Source organism: Pithys albifrons, chromosome 1, assembly GCF_047495875.1.
Source record: "Pithys albifrons albifrons isolate INPA30051 chromosome 1, PitAlb_v1, whole genome shotgun sequence".
Taxonomy (NCBI): domain Eukaryota; kingdom Metazoa; phylum Chordata; class Aves; order Passeriformes; family Thamnophilidae; genus Pithys; species Pithys albifrons.
This window is the reverse complement of record NC_092458.1, coordinates 24,501,367-24,528,902: the sequence shown is the minus strand read 5'-3', so window position 1 is coordinate 24,528,902 and position 27,536 is coordinate 24,501,367. Positions and strand designations below refer to the sequence as shown.

Here is a 27,536-nt window from a genome sequence, read left to right as displayed (position 1 = left end):
TTCCATAATGGTATGATTAAAGGAACTTTTCATATCTCTCTAACCTTTAGAGGCTGTCTAGTGTTTCAGAGTGGCTGAAAAAAAGGTGGTATTTCAACTTCCTGTTTTCTCAGTTTGTCAGTGTAAGTATTAGTAGTTATGAGAAATACACTTCAGCTGCAAATGATACTGGTTTAAAATGATTGGTTAGAAGTAACTACAGAATTAATCTAAAGAGTACTAAAGGCTGCTAAACTGGTGAACATATTTTAGGCTCTGCAACAATTACATAGAGCTGCTTAAACTTGTGTTTCCTTTTCTGAACCAGGTGTTTGGCATTGGAGTTCCGAACCCCTATCGATTGCGCCCGTTTATTGGGGCACGAGTTCCTGTAAATAGCAGTTTTTCTCCTATAATAAATATACATAACCCTCACAGTGAACCTTTGCAGGTGAGCCAAAGAGAAGAACCATTCAATGCTTGTTTACGATATTAAACTGTAAAATTCTGTTTGAATTTTAAAGCTATTTGAGGTCAAGTCTTTTATATTGTGTAAGTTTTTTTCTGTTCAAATACAAGTCAGTTCTAGAAATTGTAGCTTATAGTCACAGATCTCTTAATTTGCTAAATTGAGGTTTTACCATGAAATTTCAATTTTTAAAGTGGTTGCAATTACTGCAAAATACGTATTTAGCCTTCACTGGTAATTAAGAAGAGTTCTGAAAATGCAGTGGTAATTAGGAAGAATACTGAAGCAGAAAAAGTTAAATAGAACTTGTGCTTTTAATTCAGTGATGCCTCTTAGCTTCCTGATGCCTGTTTTGCACAGCCAAAGGTTTTGTTAGGGTGTAGCCTCGTATGTAATGTCAGCAAGTGTTCTTAGGTTAAGGCAGGATTGATGTCTTCACCTAACCACATTCTGATTCTGCTAAGTAAGTGATCCACAAACTGCGAAATGCTATAGAAAGACACAGCACTAGCAAACAGCTGTATTATCTCTAAAGTGAATTTATAAGATATGCCAGTGATCAAATAGTCACTAAGCTATGCCATTGCATCTGATAATACCTCATAACTAGAACAGGATCCCTTTAAAGCTGAGTGCTAAATGTTTTCCTGTTATCTACCTCAGGTAGTAGAAATGTATTCCAGTGGAGGTGATCTCCATTTAGAGCTTCCAACAGGTCAGCAGGGAGGTACAAGGAAGCTGTGGGTGAGTAGTCATGTCTTGCAGCCCTCATTGTACTTGTTTGGGCATGTTTTATTTTAATGAGTTTAGGCTTTGGGTTTTTTTACTAACTTTATGTCTTGTTATGTCATCATTAAAATATTCCATAAAAGTGGAAACTGTAACAGGATCTGTTAATGTTATGGTAGTAAAAATTGAATTAAAGTTTTAATTAAAGTAAATCACATTCATGTTACATAGAGCTCCATGAAATTGTGGCTGTTTGGTGTTCTGCACTGTTTCAGTTTGTGTTTAGCAGTAAAAATGTATGGCTTGTGTCTGCTTTGGAGACAAAACAGTTAGAATATGCAAACCCAATATTTGATGTTACTGTACTCAGAAACATTTTTATGAACATTATTTATTGGTAGATTTTGTTAATTTAGTGTACTGTCTTGTTACTGCAAATTAATACATAAAACCTGGAATCATAGGATTGTTAATGAAATGGGATGTGGAAGTTCTCTTGCATATACTTACTTTTGATCAGTGTCATATTAGATGATTACAACTATCCTTTATATATTTGATGGTAATTTTAATACCATACAACCTACCTCTTTCGCCTTTTGCAGGTTTTTCTCTTAAGATAATTATACTCAATACTTCTGCTGTAATTATTTGGTGTGACAGCTTTTATTGTAATTACTGCAATCTCATAAATGTGCTTTGATTATTTACCAGGAAATACCTCCCTATGAAACAAAAGGAGTTATGAGAGCCAGCTTTTCTTCACGAGAAGCAGATAATCATACAGCCTTCATTAGAATAAAAACAAATGCCTCAGACAACACAGAATTTATCATTCTCCCTGTTGAAGTAGAAGTTACAACAGGTCTGTAGAAGAGTGGTTGTTTTTTTGTTGATTTTGGTTTTGTTTTGTGATTTTGGTTAGGGTGATTTTTTGAAGCTATTGAAATTAATTAACTCTTAGTATAATGTCAAAATAATAAGTTGTGTTTTTCCTTTTCCTCTTAAAGCACCAGGAATCTATTCATCAACAGAAATGCTAGATTTTGGTACGCTACGAACACAAGGTAAACTGTTCTTCAGATGTCAAAGTATTTATAAGGGGTCGAGTGGGGAGGGGAAAGCCCTGTTATCCTTGTACTGTTCAGGGCTTCTTGTGGACTGATGCTTTTTAAAAGACAGAAACAGCATGTTACAGCAGTGCACAGATACATTGACCTGCAAGTATACCTGAGATGTACACAAGCAGGCAGCAGTTTGCACGTCTGGTTCTGGGTCTAGTGCTAACATTAGTCTTACACAGTTGCACATGGCTTAGTCTGAAAACCATTTCAGCTTGCTTAGTTTGTGAACTTGTTTTGAAATATTACCTTACAAATGGGGAGCACTCTGGACTCTGAATCCCAAGGACCTGAGTTTGAGTCTCAGTGGGGACCATCCCCTGGTAGTTCAATGCCTCCCTGCCATCCCATCCCGTCAGATCTCGGATGCTCAGCAGGGTCAGCCCCGGTTAGTACCGGGTGCTGGGACAGTCCCGAGGACTTCCCTGTCACTGTCCAAGCTCTCTTGGCCGTGGCAGATGGACCTGAGGACTTAAACGGTGGGGCCAGTTCTGTGCACGCTGTGCCTCACCTAAAAAAATCCACTGTGCAGGCTGGAAGGGCACACCCACGTGGGGAGAGCCCTGCCCAAAACTGCATTTGGGAATCCTGGCCATACATAGATACATGCATTGCCTTACATCTGCATAAGTTTTAATATTTTCAGGCACAGGGAATAGGGAAGGTGTGCGAACTTAATCAAATCTGTTACTTACGATGATGAATCTTTCCTCAAGTGCCACTTACACAATTGCACTTAACATTTTACGCTTGGGTTAATATTGTTGAGTGAAGTAAAATATATTCAAAGGAAAGTAGTAAAACTGAAGGTATCTTTTGAAACTAAAAGGGTTTTTTTATGGAAAAAAATGGAATCTTTTGTCAACTAAAAAATGACAGCTTCTGAGGTACTTTTCCTTGCAACTTGCTTAATGGGAAGCTTTTAAAGTAAGTTTAGTTCTGCTGAATATTGGTGCATCTGGCAAAATCATTCGTTGTAATATTTTTAACCTGTTCATTTCTTAATGTGTTAAAAATAAAAGTGATTAACTGAAGCATGTAATATCTGCTAAGACATAAAAATGCAAGTTTTAAGTGTCAGTTTCTTGGGACTAGCTATTTGGGCTGTTCTGTCATGTTAGTCTTAACTTTTTAACACTGAACAGTGGATTTATGTGAGAAACCAGCTAGTGCAGATGGCTTTGTGTAAGGGTGTTATGTTAAAATAGCCTAATAGCCAGGTGTGTTTTTTGTTCTTTAACAGATCTCCCAAAAATTTTGAATCTGCATTTATTAAATTCAGGAACAAAAGATGTGCCAATTACAGTAAGTTTTATTTCCTTTCAATTTGAAACTTTCTGGTTGGCTTTGCTTTCTGTTGTAAAAATTGATCATTCACAGGTTCACCATGTAGCATTCAGAATTAGAAGCTAGGTGATATGTAACTGAAAATTTAACTTTAATAGCAGGGCAAATACCTTTTGTGCATGGTAAAACTGATTTGCTTCATGGCTGTCTTTGAATGCTTGGGTGCTTTGAATGGCATTTATAGCCTGTGCCTGCAATATTTGAACCTTTGGAAGCTTTTAAACTTGAGAGCAGCAACTCATGTTCAGTGAATGAAAGATTAGTGCAGAGTCTGTGAGATTCTTTGTCCTCATCATACACACATCCACATCATACTTACTCATGGGTATAAAAAGTGGTTGCCCAACATAATCTTTTAAGATAAGCAAAGAGTAGCTTTCAGGAGCTGACTGTAAATTAACTATTGTTTTCTTGAGCTTATCTGCTTTGTAGCTTGAAATACGAAAAAACCCTAAACACTCCAAAGCCCTTTCCAGTAAGATCACTGGAGCTGGATGCGAAGTGCAGCCAGCTTTAGAATTCTAGGGTTTGAATTTTCTACTTTCTGTTTTTAATACAGAATTTTGGCTCTGGTCTGCTAGTCCACCTTGCTTCACTCATAACTTTTTCCTGTGTGATTTTTCGCATCACCCACTATTTTTCTCACTTCTTCCTTCTCCAACTCCTGTCTTCCTTGTTTTCCAGATTTAGTTGTGTAGCTAGCTAGCTAGCTATACCTTGTCCCACTGCACTTCCAAAAATGTTGAAATGTTGAAAAGAAATCAGAGAAGCCAGAGGAATGACTGAAGGATTGACAGAGGTTTCTTATTGAGCTCTTGGAGACAATTTCTGTGTTTGTAAACTATATAGAACAGTGTTTTGATAGTAGAGATCTAGCAAAACCTTAGGATACTGAAAACTGAGGCTAGATAAATTTAAAGTAGAAACAGGACACATTTTTAGTAATGAATATGACTTTTCACTGTGGCAGCAGTGCTTACTAAGTTGTTATTCACTAATAATTTTCACATTAAGAGAAACTTACAGTATACTGCAAACCGTTTAATTTACTGACTTCCTAATGCTTTATGGCATTTATGAGATCAGGTGATCCTATAAGGTCTCTTGTTGCTTTGGAAGCAATGACCCAGCTTCCATGGAGGGTTTTTAGGGAAAAAAGAAAAGCAAAAATCCAACTAACTTTGATTTTTACAATCAGAAGGTTGGTAATTTTATTTTTTTCACCTAGATATGCATGCCCATCTTCTTAGATTTTTACAGGATTTTGACATAGGGACAGTTTTTCATGGCTGTTTTTTGTTTGTACTTTCTGAGTGCAGTGCAAGTAACCACATATTCAAACCATCAGTATCACTTCTAGGATCTGATAATGTTATCCTAATTCATACTCCACCATTTAAAAAATCCCAGGCCTATCGATTTTTGACAAATCTGTGGTGTTTAGACCATGGGCCATAAAACAGAGGTGTCTGTCTAATGGGAGTGTCATTTGATAACTGTTAGACATGTCATGAGAAAACTTTTTCAAATAAGTAATTCTTTTGCATTGTATCAAAGCAGTAAATTTGGTATTCTCAAAGCCTTTGAGACTCATTTTTGCAATGAAAAAGCTACCACATCTGTCCAGACTTGATGTATTTTGTAGTGTGTTACATATGGCACATCAAGTCAGTTGTTCTTCTCATTAAGGCACAGCTTTGTTGGAGCTTTGTAACCTTTCCAGCTTTTGAAGCATTGTGGGCATTTCTGCTCCTGTGCCCATAAAGGGATTTCAAAGTGGAAGCGAGAGTAAAGAATTTTTGGAAGGAACCTGGGGAATAGGTTAGTTCTAGAAAAACTTGAAAAATGGACTTCTGACCCTTTAGAGCGAGGATTTGAAAGCAGCGAGACAGACCCATGTGACAAATTTCATCTTAATGTCAGAAGAAAAGGACAAGGCTATATTTAGCATATGTTTAAGCAGGGTGTTGGAGGAACTAAATATCTTCAGGTCATCAGTATGTGAGAGACTGCAAATACTGTTGCCAGAGTTGTAGTTGTTCTGCCTTCAAGTACTTAGTCATGCTGTGGTCTGAGAAAGTGGTTGTGGAAAATAAAAGCAAGTCACTCGACCTTTTTTTTTTTTTTTTTGAGTTTTAAAACTTCTTATAAAATCTTTCTCATTTTGTAGGATTTGCTCCATTATTGGGGGGAATAATGTTTTTTTCATGACTGGATGAACTGTTCCATTGCTGCAACAATTAATCTATGCAGTCAAAAACATAGTAAATATAGATTATTGAACACTTCCTTTTATACCTTCTCTAAAATGAAAATTTTGTGTTTCCTTAAGGCCGTTCAAGCCCTTTTGATGGCTAAAAGTAAAGGCACACTTCAAAACTCGAGCTCCTGATCATGTTTGATGCATATAAGAACCAGGAACTTCAGGAGAGCCGTAGTGAAGCTGAGTTCTTTCAGTTTGAAAACAAATGTGTTAGTATAAGGAAGGAATTAGCTCTGTTACCAACTTGAAAGAAGTAGTTTGCTTCTGCATTGTTTTGTCTGCACATTTAAGTGCCTGCATCTCAAAGTTATCAGGGATTAAAATGTCTTTCTGGATGGTCTTTGTGGAGAAAGTGAACTTTAGTTAAATATTTCCCTGTTTAAACAAAAGGCCAAGTTATTACTCACAACTATGTCTGTAAAAGTGAATAAAACAGTACAGAGGTGGTTCAGCACTAGCAGAACCAGCCCTAGTCTGCTGCCTGTAGCCACAAAGCTTTTTCATCTTGGAGCAGGGTAGCTGTGTCTTTACTGTCTGTAAGTGGAAGTGTACAGCCTGCTCAGTCTTTAGATCAATGTGCTGGGTGGGTGGACAAGACAGAATTAAGTTCCGGAGCTTTTGACAGGTAAACAGTATGGAAGAACATGTGCCAGTCTTTCAACCCATCTTCTCAAGTTTATTAGAATACATGTAGTTTGACAGTCCTTAATCCTTCAGTCTCTCAAGAACTGCTCAACAGCATGAAGTTCTCTGCCCCCTCCGTGTCCTTCAGAAATATAAAGTCTTCATATTTTTGCTCTTACTCTAAAAGTTGAATGTGTCTTCATAGAGCAGTCAGGGATCTTGAGTGGGGCAGTGAGAGAGCCGTGTGTTACTGAAGCATGTCTATTTAGAATTGCTCTTCCCCACAGAAGTTGCTGGTAGGAAATTCTCTGAGAAAGTCGATGGGTTTAGATTCTTGATGGAGCTTGTTTTGCATATATTTTCATGACCTGCTCATATTTGATGAATTTTAATTCAGGACAAGTTTTGCTTGAGCTTTATTTGAAATAGGTTGAAATTTGAGGAAAGTGAAGTTTGAAAGGATTCTTAAGGATGTTTGTTCTCCCTTTAGTTCTATATTTCCCTTTGTAGCATGTAACCAAGCAACAAATGAAAAATGGTTATTGTGTAGTTCAGAAATCTTCAATAAAACAATGTAAATTCCTTTCTTTACTAAATTAATGAGCTGTAGACATTTTGAGTAAATACATCTAGTTGTGTTACACTTGCGGTTTAAGAGATGCTGTTTTTCTGGGAAGAGATGAATATTTGAATATTTCCAATTTTATTTACTAAATGAAATCAACATTATTAAAACCAGTAATGAAAGAAGGCATTTTGCATGAAAATAACTTCTAGAAATGGTTATCCTTTCTGTCATGCAGAAGTTGTGAACTTCATGACATCTTTGGTTTCATCTGCTTTAAGAGGTGTTTATTTTTTTTAAAGACACATCAAGATTTCAGTTTAGTAGTATGGATTTTGTTACAAGAAAATTGAGATAATTATTAATTGACTCATGAAGAGAATTAGCAAATATCTGCACCGTGTGTATTCAGGTGGTGGACAAAGGTCAGTACTATAAAACCAAAATACAAAATTTCTAGTTGAGTTAAGAGAGATTATTCATTAGATGCTGGAGAAGTGCTGCTTGTTTCCTCTACAGGTCATGTGGTCTGCAGAACTTAGTTCTGTATGCACAGTTTTATGGCTTTAATTTACAATTAAGGACAGCTTAGCTTGGAAGAACTGCAGTCAGTTTGTACCACTAGCTGTCTGCCTTGCTCCTCTCTGACCAAGAAAGGCTCAGCTGCTTATGAAGCAGGTGCTAAACCTTTGCAGCCCAGCACAAGGTAAACCAGCACTCATTTCAGTTTCCTTAGTACAGCATCCTGTAATTTGCTGTGGCTTAGCAGCTGCTGTGTGAGCAGCTGAGCTGTTCTTAAAGCAGGAGAAGACAGCGGGGGAGAAAGAATCATGGCAGCCATCCTAATTTTAAGCAAAACAAGAATAAGAGCATTTAAATGCTCCATGCCCAGTTTCTGTCTATGGAATCTAGATAGAGAGTTTGCTAGCAATCTTTACATGATGACATGGAATCCCTAGTCCTGCTGCGTAGCAATGAGTACCTCTGCACATCAGCTCTGGCTAATAACTGACACAATAGCTATTCCAGTAATGCCCAATTTACCTTTTCCATTCAGCTTAAAACAGTAATCCTCAGATGTAAAAAGTGACCTTGTAAAGTGCTAGGGTAGAGTGAGTGTCATCTCAGATGTACAAAACTGTTCTCTATATAGTTAGTTGTTTTTGACTCTGTGGCAGCTCTGCAGATTTAGCATGGGATCAGAAACAAGACAGTTTCTTAGCAAGTGCCCCAGAAACAAATAGTCTAGCTATTGTAACCCTGCAGCATTAAGAATAAAAAATAAATCATATTTAAATAAGGCTTGTTTTCTCTTTTATTAGCATGTCTCTGACCATACTGTGAATTGATTCAGTGTCCCCAAAGGAGAGCTCTCTATTGCCCACTTTCCTGCATACTGACTAATTTGCAGGACTTGAAAAAAATTCTAAAACTTATAATGCTGCTTTTTTATAGAAAAGACAGACCTGTAAGAACTTGACCAAAACTAGGTGTATCATTTTGGAAATACGTGAAAGCTGCAGTGCATGTTAGTAATAATAAATTTACAGGTGCTTCATGTTTTGATTGTTTGCAGAGTGTTAGACCTACACCACAGAACGAAGCTATAACAGTACATTTCAAGCCAGTTACGTTAAAAGCCTCTGAAAGTAAATATACCAAAGTTGCAAGTATTAGCTTTGATGGTAAGTACCACTCCTCTCTTAGAATTTGTTGGGTGCTTCTGAAAACTTGCTGAAGCTTCATCATTTTCACTCTCTCAACGAAATGCTATTTGTAATTTTGAGAAGGAAATGGAACTTTCTAACCTGTAAAAGGCTTATGGTTCTTTTAAATTTCAGTTATTTCCAAAAGGGTTGTCTCTGTGATCAGCAAGTAACTTAGACTGATGGGAAGGTATTCTTAATTTTGCTAATAAACACAACAGTAGTCTTATGTTAAGACACTGATTATTAGTCTAAACAGGCATTTGTTTTTGAGAAATCCTAATAAACCAGGTAATGGGTACAAGTTAAGCCTGGGGAGATTCCAGTTAGACAGAAGAGACAATTTTGTCACTGTGAGAACAATCAGCCATTGAAACAATTTCCCTAGAAAAGGTTGGATTCCCCAGAGCTGGACACTTAAGACCCGTCTGGCCAGGGTGCTGAGCCATCTTGTTTAGACTGTGCTTCTGCAAGGACAGGATGCACCAGATGATCCTTGAGGTCCCCTCCAAGCTGGTATTCCATACTGTGACTGTAAATACTATGCTGACATTTTGTAGAAAGTCACCTCCATTTTTATACAGATTTTAAGCAACTGTCAGAGTGGTGGTGACTACCCAGATATTAATGCTTTAAGGTACTAATTGGTGCTGTAAGTATTTCTGCCTGGATTGATTAAAAATAGAACCTTATAGATGCAATACTTGGTAGACATAACTTTAGAAGTTGTATGGATAGAGAGGAGAGGATTGATTTATTTTTTTTATGTTTTTGTTTTTCTTTATTTATTATTGTTAATTAACACTTTAGATATCTAGTAGCTTATGGTTTGTAAGATGAGTGAAGTGTGTTTTAGCCTATAAATAAATTGTGAAATAGCTGAACTATGTTAATATAAGGTGATAATATGTTCAGATTTTGAAGCTGGTAGGAATTGTTATATGAGGATCTACTGGCTGACATATGGTACCTTTTGGAAGGAGTGGTAGTGCCTGGGAAAAATACCTAGTCAAGATGCTTAATGCATTTAAGGAATTGACTCGGTGAATTCTTTGCAGTCAAGCAGCCAGCCCTAAATATTTGTAATTTCAGCTGTCCAGATACATGCAGGGGCTTCAGGGACTTGATGGTTTCTCTTAACTAGTATTTGAATCCCTTGACTTTTCTGGCATTATTGCTGCCAGGCTAACATGGCTTGTCCTGTGATCTTGGAACAGACCTGTGAGCATCATTCTCGGTGCTTGTGTAGTTTGGGTTCTTACATGGCTTCTGCTTCTATTTCTATGAAGTTTAGCTTTTTTTTTGATTTCTTTGTTACTAAGATGCTGTATTTCTGGCTCAAAGTTCCTTTCATCTGGTACCTCTGTGTGAGTGGCCCAACAATATCAAGCTTCTCTTTTGTTAGTGGAGGGATAGATGTATTCCATGCTCCTATTGGGGAGTTCTCATCATCTGGGATAAAATTTGTCCTCTGGAAAGGTTTGAAGTTATTTATATGACAGGAGCAACCAGGCTTTCCTGTTGTAGGCAAGCTCACTAAATCAGACAGGTCATCTAACTGGTGTTAAATGGGAAAAATTCAGAACTCGGATCTCTTGCTTCACAGACTTTACACCATGTCAGTTGTTTACTGAAATTTCTTTAAGATCCCTTCTTTTTCTTCCATGATTTCTGAGCTAACTCTGTGCTTTTATTCTTCCACTCATTCTAGTCTAACCTAATAGATAATTTTTTGTTGTCTTCTTACGTTCTTGTATGTACAGCATCAAAAGCAAAAAAAGCATCACAGTCTTCTGGGAAAATAACTGTGAAAGCAAAGGAGAAGAGCTACTCCAAACTTGAAATACCATATCAAGCAGAAGTGTTGGATGGGTAAGTTTACAGTAACTGAGCATGTAGTTCAAAAACTAAATGCTTTAAATTACCAGGAAGTTTAGACTTTTTGAGGAGGGAAGAGTGGAATGTGAAGAGGTGATACCCAAGCTTTCCAAATCTGGAGCTCATTCAGAACTGCAATTACTTGTTTGAATTTTTCTGTTCCTAAAGAAGTAGATGAGGTAGTCGTAGCAATTCATAAGCTGGTTTCAAGGCTTGAGTTCAAATTGACCTTAGGGGATTGTTCTTTAAAGCAGCTGAAGGTTGCAGATGAGACATTTTAGAAATGCAGTATTGTAAATTTTTCTGGTTTTGCATTTGGTGTTCTAGCTATATGAGTAAGGGTAGAGAAAATACTTTTGTTTTTAAGCAAAATTTTGAAAGAACTGTCAGTGTCTCCTCATTTTGTTATTTATTTACACAGTTTGACTAAGTTGACTTTAAAAACATTTTGAAATGAGGTGCTACTTTATCAATAAAACTGACAGAGTACTTTAAAGTATTTTAAACCTAACCTGTTGGAACTCTGGTGCTGCAGACACCTGGTTTTGTTAATAAGAAACATGCATGACTTGCAAATTGTCTTAATACTTCAACACTTCCTTTTAGTCCTCCTATTATGCTGATTCACGGGTTTTCTTATCTCATTTGAATTACTTAATTATCAATGTCCCTGTAGTGCTAATAACAGTTTAAGCATGCATTGGGGTATGTTGTACCTTTTTTGTTGTTGGTATTAATGAATTCTAGTCTTCGTATAAAGAAAACACTTTCTGTTGGGGGAAAATCTTTATTTCCTTACACTGTTCTCTCCTAACAGATATTTAGGGTTTGATCATGCTGCCACACTCTTTCACATCCGTGACAGTGCTGCTGATTCTGTGGAAAGGCTGATCTATCTAACAAACACATTCGGTTTTGCAGTCCTTATACATGATGTTGTGTTACCAGAAGAAGCAAAACCAATGTTTAGAGTAAGTTCCATATCCCTGAATACTTCTGCGTGATAATAAATGCTTAAATGAGATCCACTTTGTTCAGTTGTAACATTGATCTTCGTTGTTCACTGATCTAGGTCCAGAACTTCAGTAAACCAGTCTTAATTCCACCTAATCAATCCAGATATATTTTTACACTTCATTTTATGCCTTCCACATCATCTGTTCACGTAGATAACAATATTCTACTGATCACCAATGCTTCTAAATTTCACCTACCTGTCAGAGCATACACGGGATTTCTAGATGTAAGTATTTTTCTTTTTTTCTAGCTACTTCAATCTAATTGGAGGCAGACTTCATAGGACTCTTTTTAATTCTTGCTTCTATTTCAGTTACTGATGAAAAATTCTTTTTTATTCCCTTCAGTTTTACATAGCAAATCTGTAGAATGTTGAGATTATCACAGTACTGTTGCATTAGACTTACCAATGCATTTTTAAATGAGCTTAGAGCTTGAACACTCTTTGTTTAACTTATGCTAAAATACCTTTGTCAATCTTTCTAGTACTTTGTACTGCCTCCAAAAACTGAGGAACGATTTATAGATTTTGGCATATTGAGTGCAACAGAAGCTACCAGCATTTTATTTGCAGTCATCAACAGCAATCCAATAGAGGTAAGGATGGATTTATTTTTATTTTATCTTTTAAAAGTTTACATCAGTGTTGTTACTGACAACAGTACCTTTGTTATTTTTAAGCTGGCTATAAAAAGTTGGCATATTATAGGGGATGGTTTGGCCGTGGAACTTCTAACAGCTGAAAAGGGAAACAGAACAACAATAATTGCAAACCACCATGAACTACAAAATGCCACTGCATCTGATCAGTCCTCAGTAAGTAATCCTTTGAACCCCTTGCTTAAAGCTAGATTTAGGAGGGGAGAAAAAAGAGAAAACTCCTGCAACTTCTTGCAGTTCCATTTTAGCCAGGGCAGAGATAAGAATTCTTATGTTTTGTCTGAATGTGAGTATGATAAAGCACGTAGATTTTCTAAATTTGTTTTAAGAAGCAGTATTGTATTCAAATGGGTTAGATTCTGAAAGGGTAAACTTCAGGAACAGCAGTCTCCATGCCCTCAGATAATGCTTATCATTTGTCAGGGAAGAGTGGAAATTTATCACCACAAGAAATAGATAATTTTTGTGTTAGTCACATATGTATGTGAACTTTTTGTTTACCACTGACAGTGCTTTTAAATGGATTTTGAGTCAGTTTAAAGGAATAAGAGGATATTTGATATGTTTCTTAGTCAAATTTCTTTCCATTTAATGGAATACAATGGATGACCCTTTTTCACCATTTACAGGTGATCCTGGCATCGGGCTATTACGCAGTGTTCAGAGTGAATCTAATAGCGAAAGAACTTGAAGGAATTCATGATGGTGCTGTACAAATCACGACAGATTATGAGGTATATTTACTGTATGTTCATGGGTGTTGCCTGAAAGATATTTTCAGTCCTTAAGTGTGAAGTTTTAAGTGTTCAATTAGTGGATTGGTTGTACTGTCTGAATGAAGTTGGGGTTGGAAGGGAACTCCAGAAGTTGGGTGATCTTTGCAAGTTAACCTTGCCTCATGCAACAGTAGTGCTACTTATGCTTTCATTATGATCTTCATCTGGCTTTCAGAGATAACCATTTAAATTTGACCAACTGCTTTGCAGTATGGGTTCTTCAATGACAATTCACCCTCAAAGCATCAACAGGTGCTGGGCATAACATGTGCTGACAGTGTTCTTTTCAGTACATTATCAGTTATTGAAGTTGAGCTACAATTTCTGACCTTTTTTTTGTCAAAACCCAATGTGAAAGCTGTTTTGGAGAACTGTAGTATAATTAAGGTTGGAAAAGACCTCCAGTATAATGAAATCCATCCTTTGACCAAATACCAACATGTCCACAAAACCATATCACGGTTTCCTGGCAGTTGATGCAACAGAGTCCTTACACTAAGAATAGTACAGGAGAGAACAACCAGTTTAATTCTCAACTTCATATGCCTTATTTTTGCAGGAGAGAGATTCTATTAAATAATGGAATGTGAAGTAAAAATCTTTTTGTGATTTATGTAGAAAAAACCCAAATGTGACACTGTGCTTATGAAGTCAGGAAATTATATCACTTAGTGTGGTTCTGAAGATGCTAGAGAAAATGGAAAATTCCTAATTTTTGCCAGTTATCTGAGGTCTTAAGCTTTTTTTAATGTGTCTGTAATTGAAGGGTGACATACATGTACAAAGCCCGAAGTGTTTCATTTTCTTGCTTGTTCTTAAAAGTTATTCTGCTTGTATCAGTACTTTAATAATAAGCAGAAAGAATCTCATTTCTTTCCCTTCCACACTGCTTTTTCTATGTATCTCAAGGTCTTACCTTGACTTGTGTTTTTTGAGAAACTGGGTGGATCCTCTTTCCTCATACTCATTTATGTTAAAGATATTACCCTCCTGTTTTCCAACAAAGTAAGACCCATTCAAGTGAGACCTGTATGATGCCCTCCTAGAGAGCTTATATTTTAAGTATGCTTTTGTGTTCCATGTAGGACAGTGCTATGAATGAATGGGTGACAGTATAGAGTGTTTGGAATGTGACGATGTGTTGAAATCTTAATTCGTGCCTCTGTTTTAAATGTGTATATCATCTTAGACTACATTAATTGTAGAATTTCAGGGATTTGTTATTCTATGCAATTTGAAAGTGTAAATGTTGTTTAAAGTCTAGAATGTAAGTATTCTTTTCTAAATTTTTCATGTTTTTTTATTTTGTCCAGATTTTAACTATACCAGTGAAGGCAGTGATTGCTGTAGGTTCGTTGACCTGCTCCCCAAAACATGTTTTTCTCCCACCTTCTTTTCCGGTAAGAGAGCTGGGTCATAACATGAAATGTTTTTTTGCTATGTTTTTTGTTTATCTATCCTTTTCAAGGCAGACCATTGTCCTGAATTGTTATATGTCACATTGCTGGAGGGGTTGTGCTACTGAACTATTAGGATTCAGTTTGTCATTATTTTGAGGGTTGATTTGGGTTTTTCCTTTTCCTCCACATGGTCCAAGCATGAGTGGTCCCTACATCTCCTCTGCAGCCCACTTGGATGGGATTTTAGAATACTGATCTGATCCCAAACCTGAGTCTCTGCAGCGTCATTCTGCTGTAGCTGTGGTTACTTGGTTATTACCCGTTTGTGTGTGTTGGCACCAAGAGTAAGAGAGATTGTGCAAATGCTTTTTCCAAATCCCTGAAGTGTAATAGGAATGGTCCCGTGGTGTAAAGGAGAGCACTCTGGACTCTGAATCCCAAGGACCTGAGTTCCAGTCTCAGTGGGACCGTCCCCTGGCAGTTCAATGCCTCCCTGCCATCCCATCCCGTCAGATCTCGGATGCTCAGCAGGGTCAGCCCTGGTTAGTACCAGGTGCTGTGACAGTCCCGAGGACTTCACTGTCACTGTCCAAACTCGCTCGGCCGTGGCAAATGAACCTCAGGACTTAAACGGTGGGGCCAGTTCTGCTCATGCTGTGCCTCACCTAAAAAATCCACTGTGTAGGCTGGAAGGACACACCCACGTGGGGAGAGCCCTGCCCAAATCTGCGTTCGCAAATTCTGGCCGTACATAAAAAGTGTAATGTAATACCAGAGACAGCAAAGTCAGCTGATAAACTAAAGGTTTAGTATAAGGAGTCCTTGATCTCTGTGGGAGCACTGTTGTACTGTTTACACACTGAAAGCAGCAGATCTTCTGAATGGTGCATGGCCAAATACGTGAACAGGAAGGCAAGGAAGCTGTGTGGGTCTGCATCTCTGCAGAAATATGTAATGGCTGTTGTCATCCCTGCTCCTGCAGTTGTGTTTATTCAATGAGTGCTGAAAGTAGTGTCTGCTCAGGGCAGACTCAAGCAGCAAGATATTAACCATGTAATAGTTCCTCCTCAGCTGGCATTCAGAACAACCATAGAAGCATAGGTGGTCAAGGCAATTAGTATTCTGTTGAAGTCTGAATTTGATGTGACTTCCTGATAAGTGGAGGATGTAATGTGATGGAAAATCATATGGAGAGAGTGTTAAAACTGAGGGGGAAAAAGGAACAAAAGGAGATAGAGATGGAAATTTTCTGAAAGGATAAAACTAACTCGGTGCATATTGGTATAAATGGGTTTTTTGTTTCCTTGTGTGTCCTACACGGTCTCAATCTGTTGCAGAGCACTGTGTCTTCTTACCTTTTCTTCTGATAACTCCTTAGTATCTCCTGCTCATCTCGCATTTTGTATACTCTTAAATAGTAATTTTTCACTGGTACTTTATCAAGGGTTTTATTACATGTCAAGTAAATAAATGGTAATTTTTTTGAAAAGTAGTGGAACAGGTCTCATCAGAGGAAGACAGGTCAGTCAGCAGGGCTTCAGTGAATGTTTGCTATATTTGCTCCATTATTCATTCCATCTCCCTTCTGATCTCCTATATCACAAATTGTTCTGAAGTCTTCGGTACTCTTGAGGTCAAGCATTCATGCCTACAGTTGCAAAGGTCGCTTGTTACTTTTTAGGATCTGTATTTCCTATATGACCAATGGCCTCACCATTATATGGGTAATTATTACACTGAGTGCCATGTCTATAACTTCATCTATGGACTGCTGCTTATGCTTTTGATAAACTGAATTAACTTTAATATCCATTTTTCCTTTTATCACAGATTAAGGCAATTTCTATATTCTGTATCTTGTAAGGATTCCTGCTAGGAATTATTTACATTATGAATTCCTGTCAAGATCACTGTCCCTCTTGAACACCACATTAAAGTGTTTTATTCCGTTTTGGGCCATAAAGAATCTTGGCCTGCTGGATTTTTTTTTTTCATGTTTATTGGCTTTTGCTTTGTTTTGTTTTGGCAGGTACTGCTTCTCATAGTACCTGTGTTTCTCACCCTCTAAGGCATTGCTTCCTTGCTGTCATGATTCTTGCTCTTCCCCAGATTGGTGTGATTTTTGTTGTCTTCCTGCTTTTTCTGGTGATATTTTCACCTGATAATTTATTCAGGTGACCTTTGGCCTCCTGCATTTTGTTGGAAGTACAGATTCAGATATAACATTTTATGAGATTCTAGACTGTTTTCTGTGTTCAAGACCCAAGCTTTTCAGAGCAGTCAGCTTCACTTACTACTTCCATTAGTTGATCACTTAGCTCTTTTGATATTTGAGAACACTGACAGTAGACTTACTTTTATTTTTTCTTGGATTCATTTCAAATTAAACTTGTGCTCACTGAATTCATGCTACTCTTGCATCTAGTTATTCTGTAATGCCTCCATTACTTATAAAAATAAGCCTAAAATAGCATCAGTTGTTCTTGTTTCGGTGTTTGGTAGACAAATTTGACAGCTACACCATCCAGGAATAAGGTGGTGCTACTATTTTAATAACACTTGATTTTCAATTCATGCCTAGGCTGTAATTCTCCTGCAGCTCTCTGGTTGCCAGTACTGTCTCTCTCTGTTTATGATGGTACCTCAGTCTGATCTCTGGTGTTCTGTCATAGTTTGTCAGCAATACACATATATGGCCTTAGAAAGATCAGTTTCTTGATTTAAACAAATAGCTGTGTTGACTTCTGCTTCCTAGTCTCATCTTTAGTTCATAGTGTCACCTCTTAACTCTTCTCTGATCAAAGCTCATCTTTGAGGACCTGTGTGCTAAAAGGCCTTGTTCTGTTTTTCTCACTACTGATGGGTAAAGTTGTCCTCTCTTGTCTGTTGTTTCATGTCTAAATGCTACGTAAAGGTCTCAGTAAAATACTGTTTATTTGTTCTGCAGAGTTTAACAACCTGTATCTTGCTCAGCTGATGCCAGTTTGTTACTCACAGGATAACACAGATGAAAACAGGTTAACAGGACTGTGCTGTTTAGGGATGTTTTCTGGTAGTTACTTTCCCTCTGCAGTGGCTGCTATTGAGAGTGGCACACTATGTGACATTCCTATTACTGTTGAGCCTGCAAAAGTTGCATCTTTTTCATGTATCCACCTCAGTTCTTACTGTAAAAGTTCAAAGTATTGGTTTAAATGGAACATGAAAATTTGTATTTGTGTTCATTAGATGATAGTCTTGGATATTTATATTTGCTTGTATTGATTAATTTTATATAAATCTGAAGTCTCACCATCAGTCCTGAGTCTCACATTTCTTCTATTTCTTTTGGTTTTTATTAGTTGTTTACTTTATACTTGTCAAGGTTGGGTGTTGAAGTAAAGTGTAAAACATGACCATGGAATAGTTGGTTTAGGATTGAGGGCGGGGGGAGAGCTTGAGCATGGTAATGATTCTGGTCATGACAGAACATGTTCTGTGCTTAAAAGGTAAAATAGCATTTGGCTCAAAAAAGCAGGCAGGGTGTAAAGATGTGGAGGAAAACTGGCACTGTTTTCCTCTTAAATGTTGTAATTTTGGTGTCTGGTATCTCAGTTGTATTGGGAGCGGGAAGAAGGGTTTGTGTCTGTGTGTTAAATGCTCTCTGTCATCTGTAATGTTTGTAACCCTCAACTTCCCTTTACTGTTCCTTTTAGGTTATTTCTAATTACTAGGAACTAATTACTATTTATAGTTACCAGCAACTATGTCTTACCAAAAAATGGTTTCCCTTTGGTAGTAGGAGGCTCAGAAAACTGAAGTTTTCCCTTGCCTTTTCTCTTCTGGTACTTTTTTTAACATGATGTAATTAAGGAGAGCTGTTGTCCTAGCTCTTCAAGATACTTAAGGTGCTCTTAGTTTTCAGAGGGGGCTGAACTGTGTTTGGAAGCAGATGAAGGAAAGAATACAACTTCACAGAAACTTACTACCTTGAAGTGTTCCAAGTGGCTTGGGTTTAAGATAACATAGTTAAAAATCTCAGCATTTCAGCACTGCTGTGGTCTTTGCCAGCCTGCGTAAATAAACCCATATGCTAGGGAAAATGCATATCCTGCAGACTTTTCCTCTTTTGTTTTCTTCAGGGGAAAGTAGTTCACCAGAGCCTGAACATTATGAACTCCTTTTCTCAGAAAGTGAAAATACAACACATACGGTCCCTATCAGAAGATGTAAGGTTTTATTGTAAGAGGCTAAGAAGTAATAAAGAAGATTTAGAGCCAGGAAAAAAATCAAAGGTTTGTTTATGCCTTATTTCTAAATGTTTATAAGTTCTCTTTTCTATATAACATATGCTAAGTTTCTGTTGTCATCAGAAATCTTCTTTCTTTTTTCTTTGGTCATTAGATTTTCTTTGCTGTTTAATTGATATTCTCTTATCTGTTTTGCAGATTGCAAATATTTATTTTGATGCTCGTGCACAATGTGGAGATCGTTGTTATGTAGGATTGCCTTTTCTAACTAAATGTAAGTAATGTTCAACTTCATAATTAAAATAATTTAAAATAAGTTTTCTCCTTAAACAGTGATTTTACTTGAAGAATTTAAAAAACATGCTATTTCTTACAGCGGAATCTAAAGTTCAGCACAGCATAGCAATGCAGGAAGATGCGTGGGATTCTGACTGGGATTTGCATGAGAACTTATTCAAAGAATGGACAGAAATAAAAGAGAATTCAAGCCATAGGTAAGTATTTTATCCCTGTTGTTTTCTCAGGCTTAAATCACTGGATAGTCTGTTATGTGTGTCCTTATAAAATACAAAGTTTCTTAATATCTGGTATTCCTTAACCTTAATACAAGGTTTCTTTTTCTTTCTGTTCTTTGAGAGGAAACCAAGAAGGAGTTGCTCGGCCTTATCTGCAAAACCTTTAAAGAGGGCATTTTAAAAGTTAAAGACCAATAATAATTTCCTGAAGTCAAACACAACATTGAAAGTTACTGTTCACTGGATTTTGCTGCAGTTTTTGGAAAGATGTCAACAGCAAAGCAGTGTCTACTCTGGAAAAAATTCCAAAACCTGATTATATTGTTTGTGCAGTATCCCTACTTAAATTATTTTGAAACAGCAACCTCAAGATTCTCCTATCTGTACTGAGATTATTGCATTTCAGCAAATTAGCAAATGGTCTTGTATTTTATCTTGAGGTTTGCTTAATGGAGGATGAGTAGTGGTTGCTACTTAATATTTTAGAAAAAGTTAAGCCCTATAGGCTGCTACATACCTTTAAACATGTGCCTTTGCATACAAAAAGTTGATTTAATCGCAAAGAGACAGAAGTTAATCTTAAGAGCAAGTGCATGTGTTTTTTGTGATAGCATTCAGACTACCATTTCCAAAAAGGTATGTGATGGAACGATGTCTGTATGCCACAAAATAGAGCAACAAAAGCATACCCCGTCTTATAACTTTGTTTTCCAGTGTGGAAAGCTTGTAGGACTCAAGTCTGTTGTAGTTTGGTTAATAACACTATAACAAAGCATATATTGAGATATATTAATATATTAATAGCAAAGAACTTCATTCAACCATGGAAATAATGACCCAACATGTGACTAGCTCAGATTTCCTTTAGGTGTATTAGGAACACAGGAACAGTCTGAGTGTCCCTTGCATCGAGTACAAGTACAGATTTACTGTACATCACACATGTGCAGGCATAATGTGTCTTCTGGACAGCAGATGTCTATGCTGTATTGGAGTATTTCCTTTCTGCTCTTTATACCTCCACAAATCATCAGATACATTTTGGGTTATTTTTCTTACTGATCTGAATCTGTTGTATTCTCAGCATTGTTTCTGCAGTAGGTGTAGCTCTTCCTGCTATTCTCAAACTAATGTTGTTTTCAGGGTGTTTTTAAGCCCTCTGTTTTTTCCAGGCTTTTCTATTTTATTCCTTTACAGTAAGTTTTATAACTGTTTCTCCAGACTGAATGCTGTATTTGAAGTAGACACAGATCTTCAGAAGGATGTCCAGTTGAAAATTACAGCAGAAATGGCCTGGCCTTCCGTCCTCAGTTCACCACGCCATCTAAACTTCCCTCTTACCAATACAAACAGCTCATCAGTAAGTTATTTTGTTGATAATGTCACTTTATTAGGTATTTCTAATTACATTAATTGTAATATAAACTTCTAAAAAATTGTGTTTCTGAATAGGAAGAAGAAATTTTTCTAGAAAATCCAGCTGATGTTCCTGTGTATGTTCAGTTTCTTCCTGTAGCTCTGTATTCTAACCCATCCACTTTTGTTGATAAGCTGTTAGAACGGTAAGTATTGTTGGGGAGTCCTTGGGGCACTCTTAATCTGCAGCAAAGTGCATTTTACAAAAAATGCCTGCATGGTTTGGCAGCTGTGTTGGTAGTTACAGTGTTGGCCACTTGTAGTATGTGATCCATTGCCCAGTTAAGAACTGAATGTATTGCCATTGAGCACACATCTGTATTTTTCACTGAGCTAAAATATGTTTACATTCTTCCTTAACTTGATGTACAAGGGGGAAAATGGAAAAATAAAATCAAATTATTCTTTCAGTTGCATATTGAGTTTTACCATAGATTCTTGATTTCTGATAAAATTCATAAATGCAAGTATGCCATCATCTTCTCTGATCTGTGAGGAAAAAAAAATAACTGTCTTTCAGGTTTAATTTGAGTAAACCAACTAATTTCAATCAGAGGACTCTAGAGTTCCAGGTCTTCAGAAATTGTGTAAGTATTTCAATACATTCTTGTTAATTTTAAATTTAGATATTTTAATGTTTTCATAAGAGTTCAGCCAAGTTTCTGTATTACTGTGGAAAATATGATGCCTCTGTTGGATATTTTCAGGAAATTGGGAAAAGTAGTATTTCTTCAATGTAACAATTAAAGTGTCACTTTTTCTATATTCTTACAGTATTCTTACATTATTATACAACTGTGGAAGTTACAGGAAAACTGCATTTACTCATTGTCTTACTGACAGAGGATTATTTTCTTCAGTGTAGTGGTTACTAGTTCTAAAATTAGCAAAGTGTTGTTTTCCATTGCTTTGTTGGTTCTTTTAGTGATTTGAGTTTCATGCTTTTTCATATAGTGCATGCCACATCCTAAGCACTTCTTTTGTCCTCTGCTTTTTCCCCTCCATTTGCAGTTTGTTCAGTATCTAAAATCAAATGGTACACTTTTTTGGATAGTTCTATTTTATTTGCTTTTTCCCCTTAAAACATTTTTAGAATATATAAACATTTGAAAATTTTGAGGAGAGAAAATATTCCATAAGTAGCTGAAAGCTAATGCAGTGTTTAAAATATATATGTAAGAACTTCTGAGCTATTTCTTCTGCTAGAACTTTATGAATCTACATGTGTGTAGGTAAGCCCAGTTCTGTTTTGTCATGTTTTTCTATTTCTCTATAAACACAAACAATTTACTAATAAGTAGGGAAATTCATGTGCTGTCAAAGTTTCTGGTTAAGAAAACAGTGTGTCATTGGGTAATACACTTATTTATGACAATTCTCTAGCTAAAATAATACCATTACTATCAAATATATGTGAAAATGTCCCTTTTTTTTAAAGTGTTGCTTTGTTTTCCCTGCTCTCTTAAGGTGCAGCCACTACAGACCACCATGGGACTTACAAGGGGCCTGGCTCGTCATTCCATTTTAAGCCTAATATTAAAGCCAGGGGAGAGAAAGTCTGTCAAAGTGAAGTTCACTCCAGTTCTTAATAAAACTGTTTCATCATTGATTGTTATCAGGTAAGACACGTATTTCCGAAATGAGTGTGAGTTTTTCTGATGCTTTTTATTTGTATATAAGATCATACTTACGATCAGCTGTCAAGAAATTATTGCTTCTACAAGAGTAATTGTAGAATCCTGTGTCTGCAGAAAGATTTAATTTAAATGTAGCCGTGACAAGTTATACAGTTGTTAAACTGTCTTCTGTACATTTGCAGTAATATAAATATATAATACACTGTTATCATAGAGTTACAGAACGGTTTGGGTTGGAAGGGACTTTGGAAGGTCATTAGTCCAACAGCCCTGCAGTGAGCAGGGACATGTTCAGCTTGCTCAAAGCCCTGTCAGACCTGAGTCCTCTGGACTTGCTCCAAAAGCATGATGACCTTCCTGTGCTGGGACCCCAGAGCTGGATGCAGCACTCCAGGTGGGATCACACAGGAGCAGAGCAGAGGGGCAGAATCACCTCCCTCAGCCTGCTGGTCACGCTGCTTTTGATGCAGCCCAGGGCATGGTTGGCTCTGGGGGCTTCCAGCACGTGGTGCTGGCTCCTGTCCAGTGTTTCATCCACCAATACCTTGATTTCTTAAATACACACTACACTGTCTTGAATGTATGGACTCTGGTTATAGATGCCATTTGCAAGATCAAGCTACAGTGCAAGTTTGGTCTTTCTAGTAAAGAGTTCTGAATAACTTCCACTTTTGTATCAGGTGTGACGCATGAGTTGCCAATTTTAACTAGTATTTCACTGGGATTTGTATTTGTATGTGCTGTGATTTCTTAGGCCTTTCGTCTTGCAAACACTATGGTTGAGCCCCGGAATTTACTTCCATATTGTAGGGAATTACCTGTGGAACTGGTTATGTTTTTGTTCTCCAGATTTGGGATATAACTTCACAGTTTGTAGAGAAGCTTTTATGAATGTTTCCCCTCTGTTTTTGTCGCAGAAATAATTTGACTGTAATAGATGCCATAATGGTACAAGGACAAGGAACAACTGAGAGCTTGAAGATTGCAGGCAAACCTCCTGGTCCAGGAAGTTCTTTACGCTTTAAAATCACAGAAGCATTATTGAAAGACTGTTCAGAAAGTGAGTAGTTCTTGAGCTATTATGTGGAACAGAAAAGAAATTGTATTTACATGTAAAACTTGAAATGTGTGGAAATATTTTCCCCCTGTTCTAGTGCCCTGGAAATTTAATTCCTTTAAATACATTAAGGTTTCTGCTTTATTTGATCAGAACATGAAGTTATGTTTTTATTTTAGTATGGAAACTTGGAAAAGTAAAACAGAAGCCTTTTGTCCACTAAAACTCAAGACAGGAGATGAAGGTCCTAGTATATTTACTAGTATATTCTCAATTCCTAAATATAAGACAGACTGGATCACAGGCACAACTTTGTGTATTTTTTTTACCTCACACCTTCAGAATCTTTAAGTACATGGGGAAAAAAAAAGGTAGGGTGTGTTCCTTGATGAAAATTAAATCACAGCCAGATTCTACTGTGAGATCAGAGATTTTTCTGCTTTGTAGCCTCAGGCTTGCTTCTGAGAGGAGAGCTAAAGGAACTGGTAGAAGAAGTTTAGTTGTAGCTGGTGTTAAAATCTGCTTAGCTACTTTGCAGTTTCCTCAACATATTTCTAAGGTGCCATGATAATTGTTGTCTGAGATTATTCTGCCTTTTTTGATGGATGAATAAGAAAACTTCAAGTAAAGTTTAGTCATTACTTCTTTCATATTTTGGTTTAGGGATTTTTTTACTAGTTAGATATGTGCAGCTAAACCATGAATTTTTTATTTTTAAAACACCAAAAGAAAAAACCCAACAGTTGTAATTCTGCACTTGCTGGGACTGTTCACAGATTACCACAACATTAGGCAGTACATCAAAGAACTTTACAGCTTAGATGATTCTTTGTGAGTCAGCAGTGCTATCAGTGGTTTGGAGGTTTGTGTCTTTTCCCTGATGAGTTAGAGAGCTCTAGAATTGTACAGGAGCCCTTCCATGACAGTGATGAGAATCTGGCTGCAGAGATAAGTTCCCACAGGTTACCTGAAGTTTATTTCCATGGGCCTCACTGGTCCCCCTTGTGCTGTAGTACTGACAGCACTCTCTTCTGCTGTAGAATATAAATTTAGTGAAGGATATCTATTTAGCATAACACTAACCACTTGTTGCTGTTTGTTTCTAGAAATGAAATATAAAGAGCCAAATTTCACGCTGAGAAGAACGTTCAAAGTGGAAAATACAGGACAGCTGCAGATTAATGTGAAAACAATGGAAATCAGTGGCTATACATGTGAAGGATATGGATTTAAAGTAGTTAACTGTCAGGAATTTGCACTAAGTGCCAACGCCTCTAAAGACATTGTCATATTGTGAGTATTTTTGCTTATATCTTAATGAAGTCTTACATTTGGAATTTTAATTTTTCTCAGGGGAAAACTCACTTGGTTAAATTCTTAAGGCTTTGTACTGAATCTGTGTGTGTTTGGGTATTTTATGTAACTTTATACAACCATGACATTTTTCTCTCTTCTTGCAAACTCTATTTGATTTTTCATGGTATTGTGTTTTCATGACTGACTGTAGTGTCCAGTACGTTTACCGAGTTGGAATACTGTTACTGTATGGGGTTGTGTACATTACCTTCATTTTAGTCGTGAATGCACGTGGAATTTAGATTTACATATGTTTTTGGTGCATTACAGTATGTAGAAAAGAGCCTTTTGTCTAAAGATTGTTATTGTAATGCTCAGTGGTTTAGTCTTGAATATTTTGTCTGTTGCCTTAATGATAACGATTGTATAATTCTGTCAGTTTTTATTGTGAAAGATCTCTGTACCAAACAAGTATTGTTTAACAGTGCTTTGATGTAAAGTTAACTATTCGGAATATGGTATCTAAAAAGTTCAGAAGATGCTTTTGTTCTGCAAGTGGATGTGCAAAATATTGCAGGCAGTGAAACTTCACTAGTGTTTGTGCACAGTCTTAGTTTGTGATGGGATCCCAAGGTAGTGGTGATGTTTTTGAAAAGGCACAAGTTTGTGACTTAAAGGTGAAATGTTTAAAAACTCTGTAGTTCACATAATAGTTTACTTAGAGCTGCTGTTGCACTTTTACTGTGTTCGTAGCGTTTTTTAGCAGATTTGGTCAAAATTTGTTTTCAGTTATTGTAACATTATTCCTGAGACACCATATGAAGTTATGTAGTATTAGATGTGTTAAGCATAGATATTAATGAACATAGTCAAACACATCTTGAGGTATTTAAAAGATAGTCCTAAGTATTTTTAAGTTATTTGGTAATTGGTGGAGTTGGGTTGTGAGGTTTGATGGTTTTTTGTAATTTATGAGTCATAAAAACTGCCTCAAACTTTGTCCTTTTCGTATGTAAAGTTGTAACATGCTTTACTTTTTGTTCAGGTTTACACCAGATTTCACTGCTTCCAGAGTCATACGTGAATTAAAATTCATCACTTCAGGAGGCTCTGAATTTGTATTTGTCTTGAATGCATCGCTTCCATATCACATGTTGGCAACGTGTGCAGAAGCTCTGCCCAGGCCCAACTGGGAACTGGCACTGTACATAATCATCTCAGGAATAATGAGGTAGTGTGTGTATGTTTGTTCTCACTGGTACACAGCCATCAGTTACTGCTACTGGAGTACAGGTTACAGAGAAGGACATATGTATTCAGTACATCCTATGATTGGTGTAAAGTAAAATAGGGCAAGGTTAAAAGGAGAACAAATTAATAAACACTGCGGTAGACAGAGTGTGAACAGTTTAAGGCTGAGAAGTACTGACTTTCTGCTCAAACCAAGGACAAAATAATACACTTCCTGCTTGAGCCTATTTCCTTAAATGAGATATGTGCTTCTGTTAGCCCTGGTAATTTGTAGGGTTTTTGATAAGGAAGCCAAACTTGAATCAGATTAGGTATTAAAGCTCTGCTAGCCATGAATTCCTGTAGAAATATAAGCATCCTTCTGGAGTATTGTGCTTCAGAGAGATACGAGGCACTGACTGTAATGAGCTTAGCAGATACCATGGTTGAATTTAACTTTGCTGCTGCTAGTATGTGACAGACAACTGGTGATACTAATAATGGGATTTCTGAGAACCTGAAGGGTATTGTGTGCAACACTGCACACTCACAGGTTATGTAGCAGCATATTAATGCACTTTTTTCCTCAGCAGACAGACATGTGTTCATTATGTCTGGTTGAATTATGAGGTGAAAATTCCACCATTTCCATAGTCTAATGTCTACTGATCTTTAGTTATTTGAAACCTGAGGTTATAAACCCTGTGTCCCTGGTCATCTCTTGGATGTGAGATGCTTTCCCCCACTGCCTTTGTCCAAAGAAAACCCTAACATGGAAACTCATACTGATGAGTTTTTACTTGTCGGTAACAACAAATGCTGATTTCATTTTCATTAGTGTTAAGCTTATATCTTAGTCTGAAATGGATTGGTGATGTAGATGCCTGTGATGAAAAAGTGGTCTTCCTGTGTGCTGCAAATCCAAAGCATTATCACACACATGTAATATTCTTGCCTTTTTCTTTTTCTCCCCCCCAGTAAGTTACTGGCTCTTCCCTTCTCTTGTACTGTGTTACTCAACTGTTCCACTTAGGCTGTCGTTCCTTCTAGGAATTGACAAAAGAAATAGAGAAGATAAAGTTACAGCCCACTTCATTTTCTTTTTGACTTTTCAGCACTTTCCTAAGTAATGCAGTGTTACTTAGGAGAATGCAGTTTCCTAAGCAAGAGGAAAATTTTTGTTACTTAGAAACAAACTCACTAACACTGCATTGCTTAAGATGCTGAGTAAGTAGTTACATGGTTTTCTCCTGCTAGAAGTGTATAGGCTGAGTTTGGTTTTAGTTCTTCGACAGTGAATAATGCTTATCAGCTCATAAGTGTAGCTTGCATGGATAATTTTACATGTACTGTATGTGTTAATCAGACTTTACAAAAGAATAAAGAATACTAATCACTTACTGTGGCTTTTTCTTACAAGTACAAACATTCTTAGCAGCAAACTAGAGAAGAGTCTTAACATATTTCATAATATTCCAGGATTCCTGTGCATAGATAGCCATTAACTTTTAGGATACCATCATGTATGGGCTTGCTAGTTGCCACTAAGGTAATTCTTGCATATTGTTACAAAGCTATCCTTAATTTCTAGCAATAAATGCGGAGAGTTTGTATAGTTCATG

At 36.9% G+C, this 27,536-nt stretch overlaps 1 protein-coding gene across 1 annotated transcript in view; it reads left to right on the top strand.

Moving 5' to 3' along the window:
- Positions 1–27,536, top strand: part of TMEM131 (transmembrane protein 131) — a 95,973-nt gene that overhangs the window by 51,155 nt on the left and 17,282 nt on the right. Inside the window, exons 7-29 of the mRNA XM_071547599.1 lie at positions 308–430; positions 1,112–1,192; positions 1,892–2,042; positions 2,188–2,244; positions 3,542–3,603; positions 8,674–8,782; positions 10,567–10,675; positions 11,499–11,652; positions 11,754–11,924; positions 12,185–12,295; positions 12,380–12,514; positions 12,988–13,092; positions 14,448–14,534; positions 18,656–18,808; positions 18,962–19,037; positions 19,140–19,257; positions 20,500–20,638; positions 20,731–20,840; positions 21,215–21,281; positions 22,162–22,313; positions 23,249–23,391; positions 24,495–24,681; positions 25,730–25,915. Of these exons, the coding sequence (XP_071403700.1) occupies positions 308–430; positions 1,112–1,192; positions 1,892–2,042; positions 2,188–2,244; positions 3,542–3,603; positions 8,674–8,782; positions 10,567–10,675; positions 11,499–11,652; positions 11,754–11,924; positions 12,185–12,295; positions 12,380–12,514; positions 12,988–13,092; positions 14,448–14,534; positions 18,656–18,808; positions 18,962–19,037; positions 19,140–19,257; positions 20,500–20,638; positions 20,731–20,840; positions 21,215–21,281; positions 22,162–22,313; positions 23,249–23,391; positions 24,495–24,681; positions 25,730–25,915 (2,786 nt within the window). The remainder of the gene's footprint in view (positions 1–307; positions 431–1,111; positions 1,193–1,891; positions 2,043–2,187; positions 2,245–3,541; positions 3,604–8,673; positions 8,783–10,566; positions 10,676–11,498; positions 11,653–11,753; positions 11,925–12,184; positions 12,296–12,379; positions 12,515–12,987; positions 13,093–14,447; positions 14,535–18,655; positions 18,809–18,961; positions 19,038–19,139; positions 19,258–20,499; positions 20,639–20,730; positions 20,841–21,214; positions 21,282–22,161; positions 22,314–23,248; positions 23,392–24,494; positions 24,682–25,729; positions 25,916–27,536) is intronic.